The 9,944-nt window shown below is 43.0% G+C and overlaps 1 protein-coding gene across 1 annotated transcript; it reads left to right on the top strand.

Moving 5' to 3' along the window:
- The first annotated feature begins 4,953 nt into the window (after positions 1–4,953).
- On the top strand, positions 4,954–6,467 carry LOC132833254 (homeobox protein MSX-1-like). Its single transcript, XM_060851386.1, has 2 exons — positions 4,954–5,532; positions 5,822–6,467. The coding sequence occupies exons 1-2, from the start codon at positions 5,088–5,090 to the stop codon at positions 6,244–6,246; spliced, it is 870 nt and encodes a 289-aa protein (XP_060707369.1). The 5' UTR covers positions 4,954–5,087; the 3' UTR covers positions 6,247–6,467.
- The last annotated feature ends 3,477 nt before the right edge of the window (positions 6,468–9,944 follow it).

Below are 9,944 nucleotides of genomic sequence, written 5' to 3'. Positions count from 1 at the left end.
TATAAACGAGTTTGCAAATACATCGGCTGCCCTCTTTATACTCTGCACATAAATCAAGATACGGGAGCCACATACACAAGACATTTTGTTTAAAAATGTGAAAATTGTCAATGTTGCGGATTTAAATGCAGGATGTTTCTTTTTTAAAAAAAAAGTTACATTCATTTAGTTCATTCGAATCAGGTTTGTGTATTAAATAATGCTCTGAAAAAAAAATTTCACATCAATATTAAATCGATCGTTTCCGTGATAACTCCAATGATCGTGGGCTTGGTTTGTTTGTGAATTTGTGTCATTTTTACACTTGAGAGCAGGCCAGGCAATAAAATAATCCCAACAGTCCACAAGGCACTGTTAAATATTATATAGGTCTTCCTCCTGAATCCCGTCCACTGGATTGTCATCCGCCAAATTCTGTTGTAACGTGGCGCCTTGTAAACTTTCAGTGGATTAAGTAACAAATTGGGAAGGACTTAAGGATTATGACAAGCTTCTGAAATCGAATCAAATGTTTACATTAGATTTCCCTGGAGATCAAAGGGAGCTCCAATAATTCATATTTATCAGCAACAATCTACAACATATAATCTGAAAGGAGCAGCCACTGTTTTCTGTCAATGTTGTGCTTTTGATTAACCGAACTTCTAAATATTTTGTAATAACTACCGCTACCGCAAAGTGAAATGGCTCATCTTTCTGGTTTCTTTAGAAATCGTTCTACAGGGATTTTTAAAAATCGTTATCAGGCGTGGCGGTATGGTAATTTTTTTTCAACGTGACAGCGGAGAATTCCCGCCAAGACCTTTCAGCCTCTGAAACAGGAGTGACGCTACAACTTCGCGGGAGACATTTGGTCAGAATTTAAACCAAACTAGTCGCTCCCCGCCTTTGTTGGTTCCTTTGTATCGCGGTTTATTACAGAGGCGAAGCTCATTTTTGCTGAGGGATACTTGGGGAGCATCGTTAAAGTATTTATGCTTTTGTTATTTAGGGAATTACAATATTTTAAAATGACATTTCCGGGCATTTATCTTAAATGGCAGAGGAGTCGTGATTAGCTTATCGGTCTGTGCAGCCCTGTCTTCAGAACCTCGACCTAGCTTCTAATTAGCGCCAGACCATGCTAAAAATGTTGCTTGTCATTTTCTATGGAATCATGAAGATATAAAGCATCCTAACTCTTTCATGCAGCAGTTCAATGATAGCTTGCCTGCTCAGTTTTGTTTTAAATTTTTATTCCTTTTTGTGTTAATTACTGGACACAAAGACACGTGAAAATAGATTTCCCACATGGAAGCCAGCAATGGGATGAGGTGGTGTTTGGGTCCACAATTAAAGCACAGTCACGGATGCTAGGACTGAAATGCGAGTCTAAGTGCGCAAAACGAGTCTGTGATTTATGCTCGTCCTTGCATTCCAATTTAAAGGATAAGGTCTCATTTCAAATTATACTGATTCGGCAGCCACCCTCCTCTGGTCACGTTGAATCGAAGTTTGTGAATAATCAGGAACTATGCTTTGGTCACCTTGAGAGAAATGACAGCTAAACCAAATGGGGGGAAACCACCAGTTCCTTGCATCCCGATTAAAATACCTGAAGTAATAATCTCCTCTATTGAATACCTATCCCTAAGGTATACAAAGTTAAAAATCACACCACACCAGGTTATAGTCCAACAGGTTTAATTGGAAGCACACTAGATTTCGCAGCAGGTGATGAAGGAGCGTCGCTCCGAAAGCTAGTGCTTCCAATTAAACCCGTTGGACTAAATCCTGATGTTGTGTGATTTTTAACCTGTGCACCCCAGTCCAACTCCGGAATCTCCAAATCATACCCCTAAGATATGGATGTGACAGCGAGAGGTTATATTTCGAATACCCTGCAAATCCGGTTTTGAACATACTCTTTGACGCTTCTCTGTAGCACCGTCTTGCTGCTTTAAAGCAGAGAGACAGAATCTATCAGAGATAAAGGTTAAATGATTAACATTAGTTTTACCTTTTTTTTCGAAGCGGAAACGGAACTTTAAATGGTTACGGTCGTTTGAGAAGAAGTCTAATAATTTGTATCGGCATTAACAGAGAGCATTAAAAATGACAGCCCTAAAGTTTGTTGGAAAGCACGAACCCACTCTGATTTGTGGGGTTCCTTTGAAAGAATCTCTGAGCACATGTAGAGACACACAGAAGTGTAAGGTCGTTTGACTGAATTTGTTTTTGATACAAAACTATACCAAAAGTATATCCGCCCTCCCCAGCTATAGTCAGTGGCTGCTTTTACAAAGAGACTCAGAGATTGTGTAATGGGGAAATATTCAGGTTTTTTTGTTTAAAAATGATACCGTGATGCGAAAACGAGAAAGCGAGATTGATTTTCACTGAATTCGCCCTTGCTGGTTATCTCGGTCGTAGATGTGATGTTTACTTTTCCTTCAGAAAAGGAACTAATTACCATGTTTGTGAATTCCGGTTTCTTCCTGTAAATGAATGTAAGCGATAGGAGGGGAAAGTGTTTGCTTCCAATCTCTTGATAAAGTAAGATCAAATGTATCATCGGTCTATAATACATCACAGAGCTGGAACATTAAAAGAAATTCGGCAATCCAGCTTTACTTAACTGTAATTATGGCGCTACAAAAAAGATCAGGGCAGTCCCGTGTAAATTAAAGGCGTAGTTTGTTTATTAATCTCCATTTATAATCAAGAGTCATGCCCCGTTGCGCGGCCAGTAAATTATACAAAGCATGAAATCTCTCATCCTACAATCTCCAAGTAATGCTTTAAAATTCCCTGTCGTTTACATGAACGTGAAATGAAACGCTTGTGTGAAGCGAGGGCTGCAATGACTTGCCTGTGTGTTTCTTTTAAAAATAAGGCAGAAAACTCTTATCAGGGCAATGGTCTTTTCTCCAGTAAACCACCGAGTGTTCTAACAAGCTTGACATCTTGAATGTTAAATAACCGTGAGGCATTGTTACTCCCTGGCAGCAAAGGGCCTCGTTACGCCTGATTGAACTAATTGCTTTGAAATAGGATATATTATCTATAATTATATAGATCTTGGAGGAGACGGCCGGCCTTTTTTTTCTTTCATCTTCTCCAAGTGCATCATAATTTCGCGATCAAATTAATTTGAGGGACTTGAAATATTGCATTCCTTTCACGGATGCGAACTCCAAAGAGCCGGGGTTCCAGTTTGATAGAGACCGTCTCCGTTTGGTTGACCTGCGTGGGTTTGGGATTTTAAATGGCTCCAAACAGCTCGGTGAATACTCCTCTCCAGATTTATCTCTGCTTTGAGGCCAGATCCTGGCACAAGATCACTGAGCTGTTTGCCAGGATCCTTGTGTTTTACGAAATACGTCCCATCAATTGTTTTTGTTTCTTCTTGAAAACACCTCTCGGATAAAACACGTCTCGATTGGAGATTTAAGTTACTTAAAGCCGCCGTCACGTTTATTTGAGGAAGTTATGCTTTGTAACAAAGTTGATTGTAGCTCTGTTTTCATCCGTAGGAGGTGATGCTTAACTGTTTCCAACCGAGCGTTATCCCGCCATCATTCCCCGTTTGTTACTCCCAGAGGAAAGCCCAACAGGAATAGCCCTGTCTCCAATTCCGTGAGGGAAAATTCCCATCTCTAGCCACTATTTCCAATTTGATAATGACAAACGAATGTCTCTCTCTAACGGCTCCCAGCTTCCTCTGGCTGGGTAACGGGAGTTTGTGTTGTAATTAAGATAAAAGCAAAATGATTCTCAGTCCGCCACGATCATTACACTGAACGCGCTGTTTAGGAAGCTAATTGAGCAAAATTGTCATTTAATGTCAGTGGTTGTACGGCAGTGCTACATTTAGAGTACAAAGAAGATTAACCCGAATGCCAGGGAGCTATTCCTTACAGACACATGTCAGTTCCCTCTAAAGGTCCTTCAGGAGGAAGTTACCCTTTTGCATTTTGTTTTAACCAGGTCGTGGTAACATTATTGCAGACTGTGGAACCGAGGGAACGCCTAGGAAACACACTGACCACGAAACTGAGAGATAAACCCTTTGACCTTGGTTTCTTTTAGAAAATAACGGATGAATTGCAATAATTCACTAAACTTTCCACTGCACTTTTCATTCTGATGTAGTTATAACATTATAAAAGTCCTTGATAGGCAAACTGTAAAAGTGGAAAAGTCAAATCTTGAGGCTGTGGTTTAAACAGCGTTGCGGTTCTTCATGATATTCGCGGGGAATTATTTTCTGAATCCCCCCCTCTCAAGTAGTGGCGTGCGATCAGCCAAGAGCCATCATTTTGGAACTGAATGGCCTGATGTCCTCGGGCTAGGGCGGGCTGTTCACTTGATGCTGAGAAACTTGTGAATACTCTCCCTGAAGCTGGGGCCTTTGATCACGCCGCCGCTGGCGCCTAAAAACAACATAACTTGTCTGCCTATTAAAGACAGCGACTAATCGAGACTCTCAATTAGCAGTGTAAGAAGCCACTGAAAAGAAACAAGGGGTCTTGGGCTGGGGTGGTGGGGGTGGTTTGGAGTCCCGGCTGACACAGAATTTTGTAAGTGGGGGGGGGAGGAATTCCGATAGATTTCTTTGCTTATTTCCATGTAAACTTTTTTCTTCCCCCCCCATAAATAAAAGCGTTGCATGACTCCATTTAAAAGGGAAATTGAACCCACTGTCACTATGCCTCCCCCAACCAGATAATTACCCTTAAATTACTTGACGGGCCGTTGTGTTTATATGAGATTAGAGCCCGCAGCTATCAATAAACTCTTCCCAGCAAGTGGCCAATCAGATTAACTGCTAATTTATTTCGAAAGGTTATTGATGGCGGGTCCAAGGAGCCAGCCAATCGTAGCTCTGAGACCCACCCCTGCCGGTGCTGATTGGACAGCACCCAGCCAAAATTTGGCTTCTTAACGCCTGGAGCCTGACTAGGTCAAGGAGGTTTGAGGATGTTTTGAAGAGTAGAAGGGGGGGTTGGGGGGCGGAATACGGTCAGGACTGGGGAAACACGCACCCACCTATACAAATACACACATACACAGGAGAGAAAAATAGAGCTTTGCGTTTCCAGTTGATGCTGCAGTTGGAAAGGGATCGACTCTATATGGCCCCTTGTTCTGCCATGAACGCTTTGCAAGTGACGGCTGGCGGCGTGAAGAGCGAGGAGCCTCCCCGCTCCTTGAGCAATGGGAAGCCGGCGGGAGACGAGGAGCTGGAGCGGCCCAAAGCCCCACCGGTCCTGCTGCCTTTCAGTGTGGAGGCGCTCATGTCGGACAGGAAGCCGAGCCGTGAGTGTACAGCAGCAGCAGCAGCAGCAGCCGCCGCAGCAGCCGCCGCTGAGGGGCCCTCGCAGAGCGTGAGCCCGCGCCTGGCCGTCCCAGACACACTGGCAGCCGGCAGCTCTTACACTGTGGAAGGACTCTTAAAAATATCCGAGGACACCCTGGTCAAATCGGAGTGCAGCGAGCGACAGGAACGGACGCCGTGGATGCAGGATTCCCGGTTCTCTCCGCCCCCCAGTAAGTGAGACTCTGCGATCCTTCCTTATTTCGCACCTTAGATCTTTAGAAGCAGTAGCGTCCCAAACAATATTGTTGCAATGTTTGTTAGAGTCTAATATCGGACATGGCCTGGCTCTCAATTCACTTCAAACCCAACTTCAGGAGGTAACTACGACTTAATCACCTTCATATCTCGCTTTTCAAATCTCACCACTTTTTTTTTAAATTTGTAAATTAGTTTTGGTTTGGGGGGTGGGAGGTGAGAGTTTGAAACGCCGTTAAAATTGATGTCCGTGTTTACTTTCAGGACGGATGAGCCCTTCGACCTGCACCCTCCGAAAGCACAAAACGAACCGCAAACCCCGGACGCCTTTCACCACCTCGCAGTTACTGGCCCTGGAGCGCAAGTTCCGCCAGAAACAGTACCTGTCCATCGCCGAGAGAGCCGAGTTTTCCAGCTCCCTCAACCTGACAGAGACTCAAGTGAAAATCTGGTTCCAGAACCGGAGGGCGAAGGCCAAGCGACTGCAGGAAGCCGAGTTGGAGAAACTGAAAATGGCAGCGAAGCCGATGCTGCCGCCTGCTTTTGGCATTAGTTTCCCAATCGGCACGCCAGTCCCCGCCAGCTCGCTTTATGGAGCATCTCATCACTTCCACAGGCCCACCCTACCTGTATCTCCCGTCGGACTGTACGCTGCTCATGTCGGATACAGTATGTATCATTTAGCTTGAAAGGAAGCGAAAGGGAGCCGAAAGAAAGTATTGTTTTAAACAAAAAAAAACTCCCCAGAAATTCTATTGAACATTTCTCTCCATCATTCCCCCAACCCTCTGTTTTACAAAGATTCCCCCCTTGGAAGGGGGTTTGTGTACGATGTAATATACTGTATATTTGAAGTTTTATCATTTATATTATGCTTATATTTGTTAAATAAATGTAATTGTTTCAAGTAGTTTCTGAAACTGGTAAGTGTTTTTATTTGAAATCGATGAGAAATTTACACTGAAATCGATGTGACAATTCACAAACTGATTTGTTCGCACGGCGACTAATTGGTTTTGCTTTCTTTCTCTTTATTTTAAGTAACGCCGAATTGCTTTCCTCTTAGTTTACATCTAACAGAACTGTTCTGGCTGGTTACTGGGTTGTCTTGCGGATGGTTTTAACCCAACCCCCAGCTGTGTTTTTTTTAATCTTCAGTCCACCCAATTTGTCAAAACCGGAGACCTTAAAATGAATGGAAGCTCGGTTTTAAAACAGCAGGTTTTTAGAAGCACGGTCAGGTCATAATGGAACATATAACATGTTCTGTGGTGCAGCGAAGATTTGTTCCTGTAGTTTTGTTTTATATCGTGTATACACACTGTCGTTATCGATTTAGGAGCAACTGTTAAGGGTCTTACAGCTTACATCGGTTGCCTTGAAAGAATTCTTTCTAGGATTGTGTGTTTGCCCCGCTGCTGACCACCGTTTTATAAAGTTCATATAAATATTTCTGGCCTCTTATGAAAGCGCTTACTGGAAATCATTCGCTGGTTTTAAGATGCCACTGGCTCCAATATATTAAAATGTCAAAAGAATTTCTTTAACCAAATACAGGCCCTTTTGGGTTACTAGTGAAAACTGAACTTTCCTTTATAACCAGAAAGGAATAAAATTAAGACAGTAAACTCATCTAAAACCTCCCCCCACCCCTCCGTCCCATGCCGCATGCCTGTAATCTTTCATCGTGCTGTTGTATTTGAAGGTAATGTTACTCAGTCAACATTTAAAAGCAAATACAATGTTGACCGTAGTCCAACAAACTTTATTTTTTTTCCCCTTATGCTTTTCGAGGAAGCAAAGAATCCGCTGGTCCCGCCTCACTGCCTCACTCCCACCTCCCCGAGGACATCAAAAAGCCGGGCAGCCCGGAGTTGTGTTACTTTTGATCCTTGGAACGGGCTTTGCTGGTTTAGATCTTTAAACTCTGCCTTTCTTTGCTCTGTAACTGAGGGAAATCATTGACAAATAATTGCTGTAATGAGCAACCAAAAAAAAAACCCCTCCTCGGTCATCTGCAGACGCGGGACGGCTCCAGTTGGACTGTAGCTAGGGGCAAAGCGGAATTCTTTAACATTAAAAGACTGACATTTTTCTCCTCTTTCACTCCAGGCTCAGTAATGCTTCCTTTATTTTTCTCTGATCATCTTCTACCGCGAATAATGGGATTTAACAAAATCCTGTAAGGGCAGAGTTATTTCTGGATAGAGTCCCCTCCAAATAAAAAAAAACTACTGTAAAACCGGGCTTATTTCATACTGAAATGGGAAGCTCCGCTTTCTCTTATATTTCATTAGCCATCAGAATTCCTGGCAAAAGGCAGTTGCAGGGCTCTGTTGGGATTACTTGTCAGTACAATGCAAACCGGGATGCTTCCTTTTAACTTCAAGGGGCAAAGAGAGAGAGAGAGATAAGCCCAGAGCGTGACCTTACGCTCATTGTTTAGGAACCGATTTTTCACGGATAGCCGAGGCATTGGACCCCATGTCCGTTGTCCCCGCCGATTTTTCTAAAAATAAAACTTCAATGGCGTCCGAGATGACAGACAAATATCCGAGCCCCTGTGTAGCTCCACACCAGCCCGGCAGTCTGTCCTGACCTTAACGTTTGATGTCAATATTGTATCTAAAGCCACGTCCGCGGTTCCCCATCCATTCAGAAACTCAGATGAAAGGCTGACAATATTATTACTGGACTCCCCTCTCTCACCATTGCTTTCCACACCCCATCTCCTTTGCCCCGAAGGTTAGTCTCTTTGCTCAATTACACCCCGTATGCCAACAATTAATAAGAAAGTAATGACAATAAATTCGGAATCACACGGATGAACGCTCCAACTGAAAGGAAAAGTTGACACAAAAGACCAGAGATTTGCCGGTCCTTTTCATGGGATGGATCGCTTTTCTATTTTCTCTTCCTCCCCCCCCACCCCCCCCCCCCCCCCACCCCCTTGCCTGAGGTTAAACAGCAAACGAAAGGAAACTTTTATTTTACACGTTAAAAGATCGCGACGTGTATTTGCAAGTGTTTGTCTGGGCCAAGAGAGTGGTGGCGCCCTTCACCTGGCCAACAGACATTGCATCATGATTTATTAAAATGACAATGTTGATATGCACCAGCCAAGTTAGTTCACAAAATGCTCTTTTAGCCGCTGAAGCCCGCATATTGCCACTGTCACACTCTCCTGTTCGCTTCCTTCCTATTATTGATCAATATTTCTCATTGACAGAAGCAGGAGAATTTTATTCTTCCCCCATTTGTCAATAGCCGATTTGTTTTACCAACTGTGTGACGCTGTTGCAAGTCAAACTTCGTTCTATTTTCTTTTTAAGGCCAGTTTAACGTTATCTCGAGCACTGTGGCGGCCTTTCGAACGGTTCAGTGATTAAAGGGTTAAAACGTTGTCTGAACGAGGCCAAGAGCTTTTGTAGCCCGTGATTTCAAAGGGCAGACACACTTAATCAAAACACAAAGGCCAGGTGGAGGTAAGATCGAGCTCTTATGTTTTGATCGATGGAGAAGCAATTGTCTGTATTCCTTTCAACTCCAGAGCACATTCCAGTCACAGTAACCGGCCTTTGTTGTTTTCTCTGTTGCTTTTCTCAAACATTCGGCACACGTCACATTCCCGCATCACTTTCGTTCTCACAAGCAATGCATCAGCCACTAAAGCGAATTTTTTTTGCAGAAGAGGGACTCATGCATGGGAGTTATCTCTAAGCAAATAGATTCGACTTACAAAGTCGAGCGGTAGGGAATAGGAATGAAACGATATCTTTCTGGAGCAGTTGACAGCCTCTGCAGTGAGAAACCTCAAACAGCAATGCAAAGTTTGTGACAGTGCCCGTTTGCAGGGCTCGCTCACAACTCACTGCTCTGGACAGTAAATCCCGGAGAATTATTAAAATGTATTGTTGTCGTATGCAACTTATTAAGCAACTAAAGTCCACTTTATTCATGTTTTCGAGATTTACGCGTTTTAATTCAACAGGAAAAATAAATCCACACGTTCACTGACTAACCATTGGTATGGTTTTGAAATTGCTTCATATGGCTGCTAATTATTTCAAAATCTGGGAGATGATACCTCAATTCATAAATATAGAAATACTTGAAGTAGAATCAATTTGCTGGCACAGGAATTGAACAGGCACGGAATTTGTGTAGCTGACCCCGAATGGGACATAAATGCAGTGAATGCCTCTTTATTGAGCTATCCTTAGATTAGTTTAAAGGTATTAAGTGAACGCGTACAAATTTTAGTAACTTTTTAGACTGCACTTCCATTTTTGGAATAATCTTTTTGTCACCATACTCAACGCCTGAATGTGAGAGTCTCCTTTTTAGCGAATCTTGTCAAAAATCTACATCTCGAACATTTATACTA

The sequence above is a fragment of the Hemiscyllium ocellatum genome, chromosome 36 (assembly GCF_020745735.1).
Source record: "Hemiscyllium ocellatum isolate sHemOce1 chromosome 36, sHemOce1.pat.X.cur, whole genome shotgun sequence".
Lineage (NCBI taxonomy): Eukaryota > Metazoa > Chordata > Chondrichthyes > Orectolobiformes > Hemiscylliidae > Hemiscyllium > Hemiscyllium ocellatum.
The sequence above is the reverse complement of the archived record's forward strand: the minus strand, read 5'-3'. Positions and strand labels throughout refer to the sequence as shown.